The sequence below is a fragment of the Tribolium castaneum genome, chromosome 3 (genome assembly GCF_031307605.1).
Source record: "Tribolium castaneum strain GA2 chromosome 3, icTriCast1.1, whole genome shotgun sequence".
In the NCBI taxonomy this organism is placed as follows: Eukaryota; Metazoa; Arthropoda; class Insecta; order Coleoptera; family Tenebrionidae; genus Tribolium; species Tribolium castaneum.
Window position 1 is genome coordinate 23,351,298 of NC_087396.1, and position 19,992 is coordinate 23,371,289.

General features: G+C 36.3%; 4 protein-coding genes across 5 annotated transcripts; 3 read left to right on the plus strand and 1 right to left on the minus strand.

Annotated features, from left to right (window-relative positions):
* The first annotated feature begins 1,688 nt into the window (after window positions 1-1,688).
* Bsg (Basigin) lies at window positions 1,689-13,496 on the plus strand. Its single transcript, XM_961647.5, has 6 exons — window positions 1,689-1,963; window positions 9,438-9,546; window positions 10,952-11,244; window positions 11,650-11,865; window positions 11,918-12,053; window positions 12,213-13,496. Exons 1-6 carry the CDS (start codon window positions 1,888-1,890, stop codon window positions 12,262-12,264), a joined length of 882 nt encoding a protein of 293 aa, XP_966740.1. The 5' UTR covers window positions 1,689-1,887; the 3' UTR covers window positions 12,265-13,496.
* Window positions 13,497-13,527: 31 nt separating this feature from the next.
* zda (zonda) lies at window positions 13,528-15,241 on the minus strand. 2 transcript variants are annotated; one of them, XM_008196856.3, is made up of 4 exons: window positions 15,022-15,241; window positions 14,314-14,880; window positions 13,748-14,264; window positions 13,528-13,700 (listed from the first exon to the last, which is right to left on the minus strand). In XM_008196856.3, the coding sequence occupies exons 2-4, from the start codon at window positions 14,814-14,816 to the stop codon at window positions 13,617-13,619; spliced, it is 1,104 nt and encodes a 367-aa protein (XP_008195078.1). In that variant the 5' UTR covers window positions 14,817-14,880; window positions 15,022-15,241; the 3' UTR covers window positions 13,528-13,616. The 2 variants fall into 2 exon arrangements, with proteins under 2 accessions (XP_008195078.1, XP_966821.1); XM_961728.4 differs by lacking the exon at window positions 15,022-15,241 and having other exon boundaries at window positions 14,314-14,943.
* Window positions 15,242-15,923: 682 nt separating this feature from the next.
* Window positions 15,924-17,629, plus strand: LOC655288 (cyclin-dependent kinase 20). Its single transcript, XM_961817.4, has 5 exons — window positions 15,924-16,627; window positions 16,677-16,865; window positions 16,911-17,147; window positions 17,201-17,428; window positions 17,482-17,629. The coding sequence occupies exons 1-5, from the start codon at window positions 16,442-16,444 to the stop codon at window positions 17,626-17,628; spliced, it is 987 nt and encodes a 328-aa protein (XP_966910.1). The 5' UTR covers window positions 15,924-16,441; the 3' UTR covers window position 17,629.
* Window positions 17,630-18,084: 455 nt separating this feature from the next.
* Window positions 18,085-19,821, plus strand: LOC103313488 (uncharacterized). Its single transcript, XM_008196857.3, has 3 exons — window positions 18,085-18,370; window positions 18,418-18,462; window positions 18,509-19,821. Exons 1-3 carry the CDS (start codon window positions 18,355-18,357, stop codon window positions 19,747-19,749), a joined length of 1,302 nt encoding a protein of 433 aa, XP_008195079.1. The 5' UTR covers window positions 18,085-18,354; the 3' UTR covers window positions 19,750-19,821.
* Window positions 19,822-19,992: the final 171 nt, after the last annotated feature.

Here is a 19,992-nt window from a genome sequence, read left to right on the forward strand (position 1 = left end):
AGTAACTGCGCCGTAAAAATACAATAATTAAGAATAATCTGCATAAAAATTCTAGAAAAACCAGCGCCGCCTACGAATTAAATAAAATTTTTATCCCAGGTTACCTTACACGTGGACATAAATTATGATAATTTTGTGGCAAAAAATGCATGCTCATTTTTCCAGTCTCTTTTCTAAACAGGATAATTTTTAATGACGTATAATTACACTTAATTATTTTTAACCTGGTCATAAACAGATCAGTGTCAATGCCAAGACCAAAACATAAAAAACCGAAACCACTGTCGTTGATTATGCGCATTCCTTGTGTAATGTATGCACTGTTTTTGTTACTATTTATTACTTCGTTTAGTTGAGCACAATTAAGGTTTGTTTAATTTATTCAGTGTGAAACATATTATTGTCTTGGAAAATTAATAGTTGAGACAAAACGCGCAGGAAATTTTGCATTAGTGCCTTAGGTTACTATTAGGTAATTAAAACAGCTTCCACTAATTGCTAATTATGAATCAGACGCAGTCAGTAATTGGAGTTTAATTAATCAATTATTATTTCCGTAAAGCGAGAACTTGAATCATATATCATGACATTTTTCGTTTGGATGTTCTTTTTATTAATGAAATGTCACAAAAAATGCAATACAATTATTTATTGTGTCAGAGACAATCTCAGATATGATTTGTAATTAACTAATTATATAAGCTTTCAATGTTTGTGCTTATCTCAGTTTCGGTATCATTTAAAGATAAAATTGCCTCACAAATTCAAATTATTAATTATAAAAACATTGTATACAAAAAAGTTGCGTCTTTTGACTACTCTTATAAAAGTTGTTGAAATTTTTATTATGGTGTTAGTCCAGTTTTTTTTTAAATATTTTTTGCAAAATTTCTAATTTGCGGTAAAAAAAAGTTAATAAAGCTATAATGAGTTTTTCAAAAACAAATTATTTCAATTTTTTTTTAGTTTTCAAATAGTTTATTTTAAAATATAAAATTAGAAGCTATTTTTAAAACATATAATCTTTTACCAAAAAAATAACGCTCTAGCAGAGAGTCATTAAAACAGTAATAAATCGTTTGGACACAAAATGCTTGATTCATACTTTTGCCCAACTCTGTATAGTTTTTAATTTTTTAACTACAATTTCTAATCAGTTAATTTGAAAATTTAGTAGCATGTTTTTACGGGTTTTTCTAAATGTATACCTAAAAATTACATGTCTTTTTGACGTCGATAAAGTAAGAATAAAGAACATAAAAATCGTAATCTAAATAAGCATCTATTGTAAAATTTTATCTTTCTAGGTAAGTATTTACTCAAAAATTGTGTTAAAATAAAGTAGTAGTGATAAGCAAAACTGACGTCATTGTTTGTGCAATCAAATAAAGGCCTTATCTCTCTACTATTTAAAATTTAAAAAATAATGTACAGGAATCGCTTGTACCGACTTGACATGTGGTAGCATCTACGGTACCTTATCCACGTTTGTTTGACATAACTTTACAGAAACCTGTATTTGGTTAAGTTAATTTTACTAATTACCTTGTTAATTCTTAGTGTAATTTTTTTCCAGTTATGTTACCGTGTGAACGTTGCAAAAAGGCGTATTTCGGCGGTGTTTTTGCTTCGTTTCGCTCGCCAAATTTTTTTGCGCATGTCAGTGACGTCACCGCCTGTCGGCGATTACGTAAACTATCCGCTCGTGACTTTCTTGGCTGATAATCGCCAGCCATTTTACTTGTCCTTTTCGAGTGTTCCAAATGAGATCACGTCAGAGTGCCCCCGAGTGAATGTCGGAGTTCTGTGTGTAATCGTGTTAAACTCGTGTTGTTGATGTTATAGTACATAGCAAAAACCCTAGATCTCTAGCCGCAGCAACTCAAAATGAAGTACCACCACCTAGTGCTGTTGTGTGTCGCTTTAATCTCGATATTTTGCACGAAAAGCGCCTACTCCAAGGGTAAGTGGCCCGCGCCCCCAGCCCCACGTGCGCCCCCTGCGCCCCAACGGACAGGTCGATGTATTTTTAGGTTACTTCCACAGCGGGCCCGGAATTGCCGACGACACTTTTTAAATGCTTTTATAAATAGCGAGCAAGCTCCGGCTGGTAATATCTAGTTAACACCTGGCTTGGCGGCACTTAATCGGCCCTAATGGGGTGAAAATAGGGCCCCCAAGTTGACTAATTTGTGCCGGGTTCTGGATGGAACAAGTGCCAAGCACGGGCTTGCCAAGGTTTTGCCATTGCTAACGTGGGATAATTAATCATTTGCATCTCTTATCGCCGATGAATAGGTGATAAAAATCGGGCTTTTATCACTGTAGCACGTTTTGATAATTCAGGGAGCATCGTTAAGGTGTTGAGTAATTTAAGCTCACAATCAATTTGTTTTCATGAAAATGGTTTATGTCTCCTTGAACTGGATCGTGTGAAAAATGAATTCATTTATTCATGCTCTTTCGGAATAAAGTTTGACCCTCGCACTAACCCTATGAATGTTTTTCCTGTTAAATTAACTTGATAGTTATGGACAATAATCTTACCAAAATATTCCAGAAAACTGCGAAAATTGCGTTTTCTTCCTGGCTTAATGCACATTTTTTTTAAGTTTTTTTTTGATGATTGAATTATTTTGCTGCCAACAGCCTAATCGAGTTATCGAATTTCTACTGTATTTGAAATCAGTCATAACACTCATAATAACTGCCAGCTCATCGTTTTCCTAAGTTTAGCGTAATTTCTAGTGAGTTTTTTTGTTTATTTGCATTTTTTTAAATAACTTAAATTGTCATCTTTGGGATTTTTCTGAAAATGTTTATTTGTATACAGGGCGATAAAATTTAGCGAGAATTGTTAATTCACAAGGGCCATAGATCCACGTGATGTAATTCCGCAAAACAATAAAGCAATTTTATGTAAAAACATATTTTTTTTCTACTGAAAGTTAAGGAATTACTAATTAAAAATTAATTTACTTCTGAACAGTAAATTAAGGAAATTAATTTTTATTAAATGAGCTCTCATGCAAGATTATTGAAATGATAATAATATTAAAGATACAATAACTGGCTCATTGGTGCAAGTTAGAAAAAATTAAAGCTCTCTGAGCCTAATGATATGTATCAGCTGAAATAATGTTTCAAGCATTGAACAATCGCCAAGAATATGTTCTAAAAGTGTTTATTTTAATGAAAAAATTGAAAGAAATAAGGTGTTTTATTTACCCTTGCTGTTAAAGTGCCACTTTATCTATCTTTAAGGATAAAAGGCTTATCGTCTATTATTTTCAGTTGAACAATAATAACAACAAAATAATAAGTGTTGTTAAATAGCAGTGCAGAAAAAGAGTATTTTGAAAAAAGTATACAAAAAATAAGAATAATTTCAAAAAAGCCAGGAGAAAAGATAAAATTTTGCAATAAAGATAAGGTGACCAGCCGTCCTAGTTTGTCTCAATTTTGATACAAACAGACCGAAATGTCTCATGAAAACAGGATGGATCTAGCTGCCATTATTTAATAAAATAATTTCATTATTTAATGTCCTGATCTTGAATTTGTTGAAGCTGGTCACCTTAAATAAAGATGCAAAATCGGAAAGAAAGCAGAAGAAATATTTAGCCTTAATAAGAGATTTTTGCACAAAACGATATTTTTAAGCAGTGTTTGATCTGAAATTACATAAGAAATAATTTTTTGCCGCCACTTAATTAATTTTAATAAGAAAATGAAGGTAAAAATAAGAAATCGAAAATAAAAAAGTATACAAAATCTGTGTAGTGATTATGACAGTAATCAACGAAAAAAGGATTTCTTCAATGAAAATACCTTAACAGATTGTGTCTTTTGGTAAAACGTACTTTTTTTGTCCCAGCAAATAGTTGTCGTAGTTTTGATTGATAATTTTGTGTCCTCCCTGAATTTCCATTTTTTTGGCTTGGATTGGGAGCAAAAATTTGTCTACCAACTGGCCTAGTAACTTTCAAAGTTTACACGCATCGTAAACTTGTCAAGTACCGGATAAGTCATGGGTTTATTTTCGAATTGTGTATACGGTTTCAAGTTGCCAAACACAATTTAGTGAATTTCTGGTTTTTCGTAAAGAAGCGTCATTATCTTTTGTGTTTTGAATGAGGTTGGTTATAAAAACACCCACAATATTCTCCGATAATTAAAATTTTATACGTTTTGATAAGATTTATTGTGCTTGAGGACAGTTATGGGTGAATAAAATTAGCTTAGTCAGTGGAAAATAAAGTAATAACAAAACAATCACTTTTTTCTCTTCTACCGCATAATCTGCATTTTTGTATCACGTGTTTTTATTTATATTTATTAAATACATTTGCATCGCAATTAGCAGGTGGCTTTTTTGATTCGACAGCCTTATCATTACAACAATAAATCTAATTTAAATTTTTACGTTTTTTGTGGTATTGGCCTCGTTATTACAAAATGTTCGTTTCTTGTAGTTTTAATCCAAGAAACTCAAGGCTCAAAAGGATTTTATAGTCCAGTTAAACCCGTCCTAAAATAACTCCATTGTCTCTCTAATCGTGAGTCCTGCTTGCGTTAGCAAGCGCATTAATAATGTACAAAAGTGCAACAGGCTTGAAGCATCGTAAATTTAGATATTCCCGAAACGTTTAATAAATATTTAATGTTCAATTGAACCGGTATTTATGATTTTTGTGCCGCTGCTTTAATTATTCACGTGCTTTAGATCATCACTTCCTTGTTTTGGATTTTTTGAATCCTTTTCACTGTATTCTAATCTGCGTTTGGCCTCGAGTTGTTTTCATTTATTCACTATGTCATCGCTTTGTCATGAACCACATCCATTAGGCAAATTATAAATCCTACGATTATTCAACTAATGACGTATTTTTTTATATTTTTGTGAATGAGACAGTGGATACAATTTTAGTCCGAAACCACAAAGCAGCTGCTCTAATCTGAAATACGTTCCAGTTTCCACCGGAATGAGTTGCGAGGCACCATTTTCCCTACATAAACCTCACCAACTTTGTCATATCGATGCAATACTTGGCGTTTCTTGCAGAATACGATCGCATGCAAATAATACTTTGCGCAGTTGTAGTTACAAATCCGCAACTAGTGAGTGAATGAAGCTTCCAGTCAATAAACGTCAGCCGTAATCTTAATTAGTCAATTAAGACGCTTATTATTCCATTATCTTGATACAATTTCGGGCATAATGTTCCAAAATTCTCCGCTAGACTTGACGTCATGTCGCTTTTTAATACATCAGTTGACGAAATTAACTGTTACGTTCGAACCGGGATTGCCAGCACGTTTTCCAAAGTTTTAGTAACGTAATTATCTTCTTCATAATGTCCAGGCAATGTTTTCTTTGCTCGAAGAGAACAAACACACCACCCCTCCTCATTATTAGTCCTTGTGGTATCCGGTCACAATCGATAACTCTTCAAACTGTTTGTCCGTTTATGTCCGTCCGATTTTTCCCCAGTTTCATTAAATGAAATCGCCCTCGTTTATGGCATGTAATTATGCCAATTAATGGCAATGACGTCACGATGATGACATCGATTTGTCGGAACAACAGAGGGACGGTAAAGGTGGCTTGTGGGACGGTTTTTGGCACATCTCCCATTTTATCAAAAGAGAAATTTGACCAAGGCCAGAGCAGTTCGTACTAGCCCGTGAATTTTTCAAAATTTTGGCGAATTCTGAAAGAATTTTTCGGGATTGGAATTACCAACTATAATTATAATTGTGTGGGAAAAATACATTTCAGAATAAGTCAGTGTTTTTTTTTAAACACTATTATTAAATTCGTACGGAAACAAGATCAGAGAATTATTAAAAAAAATAAACTAAACGATAGAAAAGTTTTTAAACCCACAAGTAGCATCTAAAAAAGAATTTAGAGAATGTAGAGGAATTTTTAAAAGGATCTAAAGATCGGTTTTAAAGTAATCCACAGATGATCAAAGAATCTTAAGAAAAATGTGGAGAACATTTCAGGAACAATGGTAAATAATAATTTGGAAGAGTTTTAAACACAACTAGAGAAGAATAAAAAAACAAAGTAAATATAAAAGAAGATTTGGAGACTGACGGAAAAAATGTATAAATGTTTATAAAATAATTCTGAATTCCGACTAGAATCTGGAAAATCATAGTACGGAAACATTTGGAATTTATGAAATAATCTAAAGAAAAATTGACTTTAGAAAAAAGTCAAAATGAACTTGAGACAAATCTAGAAACAATGCTAAAAATGACCGCGAAAAATTTTAAACGAAACATTGAAGAATTTTGTATTGAAAGTGAAATCTAAAAGGGAATTTAGAAAATTTAGGAGAAGTATCTTAAAGGAATTTTTAGAGAATATAGAAATGAATTATCAAAAAGGCATCTAGAGAAGAATTTACTCTTTAAAAGCATCTAAAGATGAGTTTATAGGAGTTCAAATCTAAAAACACAGAAGAAACTTAAGGAAAGTCTAGAGATGGGGAAGATTTTATAAATTAATCTAAAGAAGAACCCAAATTTCAGATCTAGTGTCGGCTTTAGAAAAGAATTAGAAGAATAGAAAAAAATCTAGAAAAGAGTACAGAAAGAATGCGAAAAAATTAAAAATATAAAAGGGAATTTAGTAGACTATTCGAAATAATTATCAGGAAGCATTTACAGAAGTTAGAGACTAAGAAAGAATAAATAAATGTAATTTTTATTCACACATGTAAAATTGTTGTTTTCTTCCAAGTTCAGTTGACAACACTGATGAATATGGTTTAAGACGACACAAAAACGCTGTGTAAGCAAAATAATTACAGGTGTAGTCTAGACATAAAAATGTTTTATCAAAACCAGATGCTTCGGTAAGCAATATAGACGAAATATAGGCAATTACGAAGTCTCACTGCCTTGCTTCGTTTTTGAAACGGTGCCAGTACGCGAAAAATCGTGGAAATATTTTACAAGAACAAAATTGCAGAGAATTGTCAATTGTAATTAATTTTGTTACTGATTTATTTACAAAATCACTGCAGGATGATATCGAGCAATTTTTTGTGCTTGTGTAAATAAATTAGATGTTCTTTTCGATCTATACCCAGAAATAACAGTGAGCAAGTCAGTGAGTCACGATAAGATCGGGTGAACGTTCAAGGCTCGATGATCGAGCGAATCGATCGCGTTCATCAATGGGTTGGTCTAGGTCCCGAACCATTCACACCCCAAACAATTGTCCTGAAATCGGTTTTGCGGAATCCGGACGACGGTTTCAACATAATGCAGAGGTTAGCGCATGTTTTGGTGGCGATCCAAGAGCTGTTTTATTAAAAATAACCCGCTTGCAAACAATCGGGCACGCGACTTGCATATTATTATTATTTGAGGGAAATTAAAAGGCGAGATTTTTGCGCGGACGAAGCGACGAGATAAGATAAGAAGTTGTATTGTGGATGTTATCGATTTTAGAATCACGTCAGAACTAACTGAATCATTAAAAATATGTCGCATTCAAGAAACGTGAAAGGAGGAATTGAATACAAGAAATCGAAACACAACGTAATTTAACTTTGTAATCCCTCTGATGATTTTATATGGAGTTGATACTGTTTTGAGCACTTTGTAGGCACAACTATTATGTACCGAATCACTGGAGCGCACATGCAGGCAAATCCTTCGAATTCTATGGCTATAATTATTCATGATAGTGTGCATTATTGGAACCGTTATTGCCCGATTTCGGCTCTTGTTCGTAATTTATTGTGGGTAATAATTTGATTAAAAATTTCTAAACTAATTGAATTGCCCTGTTTACAACCCGATAATTCGATAAGAAAGATATCGTCCGCTCATAAATAAGTTTTTGAAGCTAAAAACAGTCTGGAGAGTTATTGGACGGGTTTATCGTTCAAATTTTAGCTTGTCCACTTGACGCGGCGGATTTTTCAGTTTTGGGTTCACTTGGCTTTTTGCCTGAACTATTACGATTCAACATTCCGAAAAACACCGATCAAGTATTATCTCTGTTTTCACAAAAACAATCTCGGAAACTTGCGATCAAAATAACTCGAAAGTTTCCCCAACTTTCCTTAATTAACAAATTTTACGTAAACCACGACAGTAAACGTCCAGAAATTATACAATTTTTGAATGGAAACGGAAGTACTTATTAAAAAAATTGTGCATCCTACAATTGTCTCGCTCATAGAGTTCAATGGAACACTAATAAATAATTCATGCACTATCGTGTTTCCTCTACATACGGCTTTGTACAATTTAATTCCGCTTCCTGGGAGGTTCATATCTAAAACTATACTTGTACGTACAGTCACTCAAAATGAAAATGACGCCTTTATAAACGAAATTGGAAAATGTACTTTTGAGTTTTGATCCAATTAGGTGATTTTTTTAGCTCGGTTTATTCAGGTAAGGAACTAAATCGAGAAAACTAACATCAGTTCCCATATATTTTGTGTTTGAGAAATATTTCTTTCGCTGGCTGTAATCCGTATTAAAACATTTGAAAAACTTTATTTGACTAAACTCAGTGATATTTCACTCTGTTTCTCACAAGAAACTGAGAAATATAACTTGAAACACATATTTAGTTACGGCCTGTTTTTTATTTGACAGCCTACTCTGATGTTTTGTGACAGGGGCTGGCCGCGTCTTTTTCATTTTGGGTGACTGTACATTTAATGACCACATGTCTAGACTAAAGGTTATTTATTTCGCGTTAGAATTTCTTATTTTATTCGTAATTGAAATTTCTCTAAACGTTATCACTTGGCATTTGCATGGTGGTAAAAAATAATTGCGATTACAATATTGAAATAAATAGGTCACGGCACAACCTTTGAGTTTTAGTTTTTTGGCTTAGTTTTCGGTTTTCGGTGGCAGTGAGGGAGGTTTATTGGTTTTTCTAATGACCATCCCTTATCGTCTCCGGTTTCAAAACAAGCATCTTTCGCTGAAAACATGAAAACCGCCTTCGATTTTCCCTCGAGCATTGTATTCAGTCATCAACCCCGCCCTAGTCACGCCACTGCAACCACATGCACAACCCCCAGACATGTGTTTGCTAATCAATTTTTTAACCCTGTCTGAACCTAGCCCAGTTTCACCTTATTACTCCCCCGAGTTCGACAATGCGAATTTAATAATAATGCTGCTGCATGGCTCGTAAAAAATGTGACATGTACACGATCGATAAGACCATCGAAACGAAGGACAAGTGAATTGTATCCGTGGGATGTTTGGCGCCGTTTTCAGTTGATCTATATAGGGATGTGAATGCGTTAAAGGGGTCGCCGGCTGGGGGATTAATCAACTTGTATTCTTGAGAGTATAGAGAGTTTTATGATGTGTCGCCATTTCACGTTTACGACGCTGTAATCAAGGGTGGCTGATTAATGGGGCTTTTCTTCTTACAGTTACCGTATTAAACAAATCCGGAGATCCTGTGAAGACGACAGTACATTTTACGGTCAAGAAGAGTCTGCAGTTGAAATGCGAATCAGACGAAACTGGAAATGTCGTATGGTAGGTGCACTTAAAAAATTATCACCAGATCTCGATTTTTTTGTGTATAGTCACGATAAAAAATTATCGACACCTCGACCAACCACTGGATTGCAAAAAACTACCCAGCTTGTTTACACAATATCTACTTTATAAACTAGCCAAACGTACACATTAACCATATCACATCGAAAAATTGTGGTTTCGGTCTTAGGGGTGTCATTCTTTTTGATCGTGACTGTACCTTTGTTAATACAAACAACCCTTTGAAAATTTTAGTTAAGTGAAAGAAATTTTACCAGAAATACTGCCGTGTTTTTTTTCTTTACTTTATGCAAAACAAGATTAGCAAAATAGCAGAACATACTGTTATAAAAGTCACCTAAATGATTAAGTTTGCGTAACTTTAAACACCCATAACTTATTTTTTTTAATGAAATGCCCCAATTTTTATTTCACTCAATGGTAGCGAATTTAATTTTGCATCGAGCTGTATTAACATTCCCTATATTTATGTTTAATAATTTTCTAACGTAAGTGGTTTGTTACGTGTTTTTTAATTTATCGCATTTTTTAATGACCGTACTTTATTTTTCCATTTTTCCACACTTTATGTTCCTATTATGTCTTATTTAATTGTTGGTACCTATTATAATAATTGATTTAACCTCGAAATTTTGATAACTTTATGTTACCATTTAATTTTTTGAGGTAAAGTGGGTTACAGAATTTAGTTTTTCGTGATAAAATGTGAGCCAAAAAAATTGCTATCTTGCACTTGAAATAAATTCATTCATAAGTAACAAAAGTGCATTGATTTTCATACTTTTTATTTTACTACTAACCCAAATGGAACGTTTTTATAAGCGTTATTAATATTAAACCAAACGACTCATTAAACAAACGAGCGAAACCATTAGGTTCATCAGCCCATAAAAAATTACAAGTTCGTTGTATGCCAATTACGTACATTTTTGCCGAAACTAAACAAAAGGAAAAATTTGGGGTCTTACACAATCTTTGTTTAGTCTTTACATCAACTGATGAAAGATGTTCTAAATCTAAAAGTTAATAAAGATTTGTTTACACAGCGTGGCTTCGTCCATTATCTATTTAACTTTTCAATAACCAAAGCAATTACATTGTAATTTTATCTGAGGCATTTTCAGATATAGAGAAATCAAACAAACAAGTAGATAACAGTAACAATTGACCTGGCGGTAGTTTTCCGCAAAAAAATCAAGGTCAAAGTTGAAATTTTTCAAAAAATCGTAATCGGAATTTTTTCCAAAGTAAATTGTGTTTATTTTTGCCGAGAGGTTTGCTAGAGAGCGGTGGCAGCAGCGCACACAACACCTAGTTGATTTTCTAAAAATAAGCTCAGAAGCGGTAAAAACTTGACCCGTTTTTTTTCTCGTATACACAGGGAAAAAGGCGGTAAATCCGTCGAGACGCTGAACGAGTTGAAGGGCCGCTTCGAATTAAAGGATAATAAGACGGTGTTCACCATCAACAATTTGAAGGATTCCGACGTGGGGAATTACACGTGTGCCGTGTACAGCAACGGTAATAAAATCTCCGAATACACCGTCTCCCTGCACACGGCCACCAGCTCCAAATGGGGCGTGAGGGTCAGCAAGAACTCCAACGTCGTCGAAGGCGAGAAACTCACCATCAAGTGCGAAATCAGGGGCGAACTCACGCTCAGCTGGTTCTACAGTAAGTCTAACCCGATAAATAGAAGAAAAAAATTTTTCCCTATCACTGTGATAATTATTAATTGATTTTTTGACCCGAATCCTGTGATTTCGCCTAATCTATTAAATAATTGTCCCGAAGAATACTCAAGTTAGTTATTTCTCCAAATTACACATATTTATTTTATTCAAATCTGAATGATCAAAGAAAACAAGCGTAAAATATTTGTCGTTTAATAATAAAAATGCGCTTACTGATTTGAGCTGACCTTGTGGAAACACGTCGTGTCGATCGTGATCCATAATTCTGTCATTTATAATCGGTTTAAATGCTTTCAAGGTACATATTTATTAAAAAAAATCGAACTCTTGTATTCGCAATTGCCTTCAGTTTTGATTGTTGGTGGTCAAAAATGCATTTTTTCAGAGAACACCACCAGTGGTGACAACTATACCACGTTACCGGGCGAAAATGGACGAGTCAAATTGAAGGATTACTACGACGAAGAAAGAAAAGTGAATGTGACTGGGGGGCTGTTAATAATCGATGAAGTTGATATGGGCGACAGAGGTGAATACATTTGTATAGGAAAATCGGCTGATGGCCAAATGTTCAACATGACGAGTACAGTCCGCATTAAAGGTGGTTCTTTAACGGTTTGTGAGAGTTTGGATAATGAGGGCTGTTTTTATAGATAAATATGCGGCGTTGTGGCCATTTTTGGGTATCTGTGCCGAAGTGTTCGTCCTTTGTGCCATTATATTTATATACGAAAAGAAACGTAACAAAACGGAATTGGAGGAGAGCGACACTGATCAGAGCCCCGAACAGTGAGTGTTTTATTTTAGCTATTGCAAATAAGAAATATTTCTCAGTTTTGCAAAAAACAGTTTCTAGCTTTATCCAGATGAAGATATACAAATTTTTGTATTTGGTTTTTTTAATTAATAATTTTTTGGGGGCCGAAAGTGAGTGGTGTTTGTTTGCAGGAAAAACACCCCCGACCACGGTAAAGAGTCGAACTTGAGGCACAGACAGTGAATCATCCATCAATCCATCTTGTTACCATTACCACACGTAAAATTAAAACCAAGTTTAGAAGTTCAAGTTATAGTTACATTCGTCATGTGTATTATTGAAGACTATTTAACTAACAAGTTGTCCGAGATCGCACTGTACAAAGTAACGTTTAAGGTTATTGTTGAAGCCTTCGTTTTCTCGGACGGGTGTTGCTTTGAGTACAGTCTTTTTTAATTGTTGTTTTCCGCGATACGGTTCCGTTCAGGTACTTACCTTTTCCAATCTCTAGTACTTAATGTAGATATTGTAAAATTGTTATGACGCAATCGAAAGAGGCTGTAATCCAACCGCAAAACCATCATCCCATTGTACATAAATAAATTAAGAAATTGTATCCTGTTTATATGTATTGTTAAATGAAATTGTGTTTAAACATATGGACTGTTGTTTTTTCTTTACGTTTTCTTGTGATACTTTCGATTGTCAAGTGCTTAACGATCCAAAGGCGGCGTCTTGTTATCTTTCTTCAGATTTTAGTTTGGCGAGATTGTAGTTATTAAAAAATTAAAGAGTATCAATGTGGTCTTCATGTCATCGGTACTAATAGATTCGAGTAGGCTGCTTGGATTTCACCGCTCAGTGCTAATAGTGGAAGAAATTTTGTTTCGACCAAGATGGTGCCCACCTGTCCCGGGCGCCATTTCTCGATGTGAACCATTTAACTCTTCTCTAGTTGACTTATTAATAAATTTTAAGCATAAACTATATTAGAATATAAAAATTATGATGACTTAAAAATAACGCAGAGCAGATTTATTTTTTACTTATTCTAGAGTTATCTTTAAGTCATTGCCTAGGTTTAGACGTTCCATTCATCCGAGGTGAGACTCGAACGGCCACTCCTTCATTTACTCAACTCGATTAGTTAGCTCTGCCCATAGCAACGACGGCACTTCGAGTGGCACCTCACCGTAAAAGCAAACATAAATCAACTAGCATTCGCAATTAGAGTAAAATATTGGTGCTTGCACAAACAAAACATCGGACAGGACTCACTCTGTCACCGCGTTCATTAAATATTTAGGCTGCTGCTGATTTTTCTCTAACTTACTGTAATCATTTCGTACCATTTTATTGTTTTCATGTAACAGTCGATCATTCTTCCCTATTTTTACTTATGACATACCATTTTTAAAAAAAGGTAATCACAGATTATTATGTTGAAATAAACTTTAAATAAAATTTTATTCGTTCATGGCTTTTGTTACCCAATCAAACACCAGCTTCGAATTCAATAAAAAGTTTAATACATCAAACAACAATTTATAAAGTAAAACAAACTAAACCAAAAATAACAAAAACCGGTATAAAAACTACGCGAACTTTAGCCGGTAGGCGGCCACGCCGGCCAACCCCACGGCGAAGCTGGCGGCCAACGTTGCGCTCCACACCAACATCTGAAAAAGTATCGTTTTTTTTCTGAAATTTTCAAACGTTCACTTACGCTGTGTTTGGAGTCCTTGGTCTTCTCCTCCTTGACTGGTTTCTTATCGCCGAACATCCGCTTGGCCAACTCCCTCTCAGTCACCTTCTGCTTCTGAATCAGCTTGGAAATGAGCGCCAACTCTTTCTGAACATCGGAATTATTCGGCGACACTTCATCGGCCTTCTTTAGACACTTTTGCGCAGCAATCAGATCATTTTTCCCTTTGTGCACTTTGGCTTTACGAAACAAGGCTTTAACATTATTTGGCTGACACCTCAAGACAGTTTGGAGGGAATTAAGAGCGGCATCGTACAACTCCAACTTGATTTGAGCCGCTGCCATGTTATTACAAACACTGATACGGTCCTCCAGCAGCTCCTGGAGAGTGGAGTCGGGAATTTCCTCCGTTTTGTTAAGGGCATCAATCCCGGTCTCGACTTCGTCCAGATAATCCAGAGCTCGGCGGTAACACTGGATGGCAAGGGTGTTCTCCCCGCGACCGTACCACCAGTTGCCCCTTTCTCGCTTTTTGTTCCTGTAAAACACAGGATGAATAAAACATTAATTGAATAATTAAAACAAACCCTTGCGCTTTCCTCTCCAAAACCGAGAGCATCTCTGGATCGTCCTCAGGCTCCACCCCCACCAACTCAATGTCGTAGACCACGGTCGCATTCGGGGGGATTTTCGGCGGCAGCCCCACGCCCCCGAACGCCAGCCTTGGCTCGATTTTCAGCGAGCACTTCTCCCCCACATTCATGAGTCCGATGGCCACGTCCAGGCCTTGCACCACGTCGCAGTCCCCCAACTGGATCTCCTCGTTGTCTTTCCTTTCAATGAAGGTCCCGTCAGCCAGACTCAACTCGTAGCTAATTGTGCATTTCTGGAGTCTCTGGGGGCGCGTGTTGGCCTGGCCCTCCTTCACGATTTTCTTCAGCAAGCTGCCACTGCCTAGCAAGTCCTGCCATTCGGGCTCCTCGTCCGATTTTTCGGGCGAGGCGAATTCGTCGCTTAGGTCGCTTTTTTCGTCGGGTTGGGGCTCAAAAGTGGGTCTTTCTGTGGGGGCTTCTGCCTTGTCGATGGCCATTGGGATGATTAAACAATTTCAAGGGAATTTTGTTGATTGGAGTTGCGATAACTTCGTTTCTAACCTACAAACACACTGACATTTTTCGAAATAAGGTTGTGGCAAACGCCACGTCGGGAGAAAATTTTTTTGGTGGCTGAGGAAGCGCCAAATTTTGGAAACAAAATTCGAAAAAAATGTAAAAATTGGGTGGGTGGTCACATACCAAATTTTATCTAGATCCGGCTTCGTTTTTACAAAAACTAAACTTTTACCACATATTTTAACACATTCAAATAAGCTTACGAACGCTGTTTTTATCTTCAGTTTTTCATTAGAATGAGCTCTTGTAATTACGTGTGTTCAGTGATTACCACAGTCAGATAAGTATTTAAATTTTCTATACATTATTACGATATGCCATGAGAAATTTGATCAAATATTTAATATGATAAATTGATCTAAATGACGAAACTTAAACGCTCGTTAGAGCGTTATCATTTGTTGAATATTTAATTATTAAATAATATCCTATTTGTGATAACGATAAGACATATCACTCCACGTAATCTATGAAATATTGGTTGCTTCAAAAAAATTTTCAGACTCATTATTACTCGTGGACCACCGGTATAATTGCAATAATTCACCTAAAACGCAAATAGTTTCAGTTCAAAAGTCGCCGAATTAGCTCGAGAAAGCATTTTTTCCACTTTTTTCAATTTAATTCTCTAATTTTTCACCAAATTCCATGAAAAGATACCGGGTGTATACGTTGATTCTACAATTTTAAAATTGTTTTTACCTTTTTTGTGACTTTCAGCACGTTTTTGACCGCAAATGGACATAATTTCTCCAAAAATCACCAAATTTGTGTATTTTCTAGTGAAAAATAGTGGACGCGCACAAATCCTACTGGATTCGCAGTGGCCATGATTTTTATTAACAATGTTTTTCGGTACTTTACTAAACAAACTCAGTTAACTAAAAAATTTTAGAGATAAATTAAATATTTTCGTTTATTTTTTTTATAATTCAAGAAGTAACTCATCTAAGGATTCAACGCTAAAGTTTGAAGTTGTGTATCATCTTTACGTTCATCTCTTTTCCTCTCAAAACAAAAGGCATTTTCCCTTTATTAGGATGTGCTCTTACGTTTACAATTTGGTGCCTTTACGTACTTTTACCTTTTGCTGCATTATTTACTTATTTCTGTTTTTTTTGCTCCGCTTTACGTTTATACGTCTATGTGTTCTCTCAGTCTCTTATTTTTGTTTACGTGTTTGTTTCACTTACCTTTTCTAAACTTTTTTTCATAGAAAAATTGTTGCCGTGATCCGGGTTCGAACACCCGACCTCCCCCGCCGAAAGTGGCGCTTATACCACTGGGCCACCAGGGCCCCAAGTACTGACCGTCTTTTTCAGATATTTTAACACAAACTTTTTAAATAAATCATCATTAAGAACTATACAGGTGGTCGATTGTTACATTGTTTTCCCAAAAATCACAGAAGAAAGCCTAAACTATTTATTATTTTTGTTGACTACAGTAAAAGCTAAAAAAAGTAAAATAATAAAAACATGGCTCAAAATTCAAATTATGCGGCCCATTATTGGCATAGCAACACCGATCACAACAAACCCTAATGGAGAACTACAAGCTGTTGGGTAAAGTGGGCAAAGGAGCCCACGGCCTAGTTTTCAAAGCCTTGGACTTGCAAAATAATAAAACAGTCGCTCTCAAGCAAATAGCTGTAGTTAACGTCACTAATGGAATACCAAAAAACACCATGCGTGAGATTTGCGTTTTACGAGCCCTTCAGTCAAAACATGTGAGTTTGTTTTACCAAAACTTGCAACAATTAGTCCAATTTTTGCTAGATTGTTAAACTGGTGGACATATTCAACGTCGACAGTTCCATTATCATAGCAATGGAGTACTTGCAGAGGAGCTTATCGGACGTTCTGAAAGACATAGAACGGCCCTTAACCACCCCACAGATTAAACTGTACACGAAAATGATCCTGATGGGTGTGGAGACCATGCATTCGAACCGAATCATGCACCGGGTATTAAATTTCCAACTATTTTTACCAAATAACTCGCACTTTTAGGACTTAAAACCCGCCAATTTGCTCATAGACGACCACGGCGTGTTAAAAATCGCCGACTTCGGTCTGTCTCGAATTTACAACAAGGAAAAAGACCGTCAATATACCCACCAAGTGGGGACGCGGTGGTACCGAGCCCCTGAACTTTTATACGGCTCGCAAAAGTACACCCCAGCTGTGGACATTTGGGCCGTTGGGTGCATTCTAGCCGAAATGATCAACAAACAACCTTTATTTCCCGTAATTTTGCACAATTTTACCAAAACTTGAAAAGTAACTACATTATTTAAAAGGGGGAGACGGACATTGCCCAACTCGCCATAGTCATTGCAACTTTGGGGACCCCAAATGAGGAAATCTGGCCCGGACTGACATCGCTTCCTGACTACAATAAAATCGCTTTTACACACAGCGATGGCCAGACCTGGAATTCCAAATTTCCCGATTGTGACGAAGCTACGGTTGATTTGATTCAACAGTTTTTGCATTACGACCAAAGCAAACGGATTGGGGCAAAAAAAGTAGATTTTTTTAATTAGTTGATAAAAAAAGAGGTTTTTTTTGGGTGTTTCAGGCCTTAAATCACCGATTTTTCTTCGTAAAGCCGCTCCCTTGTGATCTGGACCAAATGCCCAAACCTAGCGAAGTAAAGACTGAAACTTGTTGGCTTGCCAAAGATTTTGATGATATTGTAAACATGAATAAAGTTGTACACATCTGAAGGCTTTAATTTAATTCTTCATTATAAAATTATTACCCTTTTAAGTTTAAAGCCCCAATTTTCACTCATTACGTATTTAATTTTCTATTTAAATTATGCACAACATTTGCAAATCACTTAAGAAACGTAATTGAAAGTAGCAAATGTGTGATTGGAGCAAAGACAAGTTGAGAAAAAATATTTCCAAATTTACGAGTTTTTTTTGTAAAAAATACAATAGTTAAAGGATACCAGTGGAAAGGGTGATTAAAAAACAACGATTTTCTTGAAGAAAACTCAAATGCTAATGTTTTAATTTAGTAAAGTGGCATTAGGGTATACTTTTGAAATCGTCCCTAAATTACTTGACCGAGTTAATGTTGTATAGTTGGTTGCCTATGCAATGTCACAATTTTACAGAGATTTGCAATAAATTCATGATTTCGCATGATTTACACTTCCCGTAAGTTTATTTCAATTCCTACTTAACTGCAAGCTACAGAAGTGGCAGTTTTGTGATTATTTAATTTTTTTGGTTCACCATTCCAAAAACCGGGGTGGTATGCCTGTGGGCACGTGACCAACCGTTAAATTCAAAGATATGTCATTCCAAAACAGTTCAATTGACCCCAAAAAATTTAAGTTTTTGGCTCTTCTTCACACAGTTCAATCGGCATTAAACGCGTGCCTGCAGCACCACCGTAGTTTTATGCAACGTTATTTAAGATTGCTGAGGTTACGTTTTTTATGGTTACGATGCATGGTGGGTACCCCCTAATTTTGCAAAATTTTCTTTAAACTCGTCTTTAGATACTTCAGTTTCGGGTGCAACTTCTGATTCATCAAATGCGGGAGGTGAGTCCAATTCAGTCTTAAACCACGTAAAACTTTGTCTCACCAGGATTAAAAAACTCCCGCCATTTCATTACTCCTGGTGTCTCTAAACCGATCTTTGAGGCAATCAAAAAGAAGTCAATCCCGGCGCGAGAGCGCCTCTGCGTCCTCTTACTTGACGAAATTGACTTAGCCCCCCATTTGGATTACCTGCCGAAAGAAGACTACATTATCGGTTTTGAAGACACCGGGTGGTCACGCAACCAACTAGTTGCAGACACCGCCCTTGTCTTCATGCTACGCAGCATTTACGGCAACTGGAAACAACCAGTAGCTTTCGCGTTCCATGACTACCCCCTAAACCAAAAAACACAAATCAGGTTCATTAAAGAAATCGCCAAAGAAGCGAAACAAGCCGGCTTGAACTTAATAGCCCTCGTGTGCACACACTGCGACCACAATGTCAAAGCAATCGATTGTCTTCTCGAAGAGTCCAAATCTGCACACACCATTGACTTGGACGGCCACCAAGTGGTGCCGCTTCTAGACCCCGGCTCTCTACTACTAGTCACTCGAAATTTATTCTGCGAGAATAATCTACAGTTTGTAAAAGACGGTATTTCCAAACTGGCACAGTGGCAACACCTAGTGCAAGCCCACAAAATCGACAGCGAACGCAGCAATTACCTTGCCAAAATCACCAAAAGCCACTTGCTTCCCGAATCCATGAACTTAACAAAATGCGTGCAAACCCTAAGTGGCACTTTCGCCGGCTTTTTAAACACAATAGCCGGGAAAACTAGTCTTCCGGTAGAAGCCACCCAAACCGCAGACTTACTTTTCTTCCTAGACAAAGTTTTGGATAGTTTGAACGGCACCATGGAACAAGACATCCACAAGCCGCTCCGAGGGCCCATAACTGAATTGTCCCCTCATTCGAAATTCTGGTCAGAAGCCAGGGAAGTGTTCAAACAGATGACACTGCCAGGCGGTGACCGCGGTAATTCCTTTGCCAAGTGGGTGCGCACTTTTGACGCTTTCGAAGTGATTAAGGAGAAAATTCTGGGCTTGGGGTACGACTCATTCCCGGCCAGATCGTTCAATTTGGAACCGTTACAAAACTGCTTTGATTTGTTGAGCGAACAAGCGGGCTCTACTGGGTGTGAGAATCGCCTAACTTGCAAAAAGTTCAGCGTTTTTTACAATTTGGCCCTGAGGTCGAAGGATATGGCGAGTCGGCGTGCTACTGAGCCGAAGTGTGAACCCGATGGCTTGAATTTTTTGCTAACCGTTGAAGATTTGTCTTAAGCTTATTATTAGTGTTTTAAAGTGTTCCTCAATGATTTGTTTTGCGTTTGAAATAAATAAAATTAAGCAATATTTTGTGTTTTCCTTTGAAACTCCCTTGAATCGTCCATCGTTAAAATCAATCATAAATTATAACGTCCACCGACATGCCCCTAATTATTTGAATATTGAGCAGTTTTTTGTATTGTCAACAACCGGAAAAATAGCCACACAACTACGTTATCTTAAAAACAGATGGGTGTT

Bases quoted from the DNA above. Each gene is read 5' to 3' on its own strand.
- Bsg (XM_961647.5), top strand. From the start codon at position 1,888: ATGAAGTACCACCACCTAGTGCTGTTGTGTGTCGCTTTAATCTCGATA. The intron at 1,964-9,437 runs GTAAGTGGCCCG...TTCTTCTTACAG, and splicing joins GAAAAGCGCCTACTCCAAGG to TTACCGTATTAAACAAATCC. The intron at 11,866-11,917 runs GTGGTTCTTTAA...CTGTTTTTATAG, and splicing joins GAGTACAGTCCGCATTAAAG to ATAAATATGCGGCGTTGTGG.
- zda (XM_008196856.3), bottom strand. From the start codon at position 14,816: ATGGCCATCGACAAGGCAGAAGCCCCCACAGAAAGACCCACTTTTGAG. The intron at 14,265-14,313 runs GTTTGTTTTAAT...TGTGTTTTACAG, and splicing joins TTGGAGAGGAAAGCGCAAGG to GAACAAAAAGCGAGAAAGGG. The intron at 13,701-13,747 runs GTAAGTGAACGT...ATACTTTTTCAG, and splicing joins CCAAGGACTCCAAACACAGC to ATGTTGGTGTGGAGCGCAAC.
- LOC655288 (XM_961817.4), top strand. From the start codon at position 16,442: ATGGAGAACTACAAGCTGTTGGGTAAAGTGGGCAAAGGAGCCCACGGC. The intron at 16,628-16,676 runs GTGAGTTTGTTT...AATTTTTGCTAG, and splicing joins GAGCCCTTCAGTCAAAACAT to ATTGTTAAACTGGTGGACAT. The intron at 16,866-16,910 runs GTATTAAATTTC...TCGCACTTTTAG, and splicing joins CGAACCGAATCATGCACCGG to GACTTAAAACCCGCCAATTT.
- LOC103313488 (XM_008196857.3), top strand. The intron at 18,463-18,508 runs GTGAGTCCAATT...TTGTCTCACCAG, and splicing joins TGATTCATCAAATGCGGGAG to GATTAAAAAACTCCCGCCAT.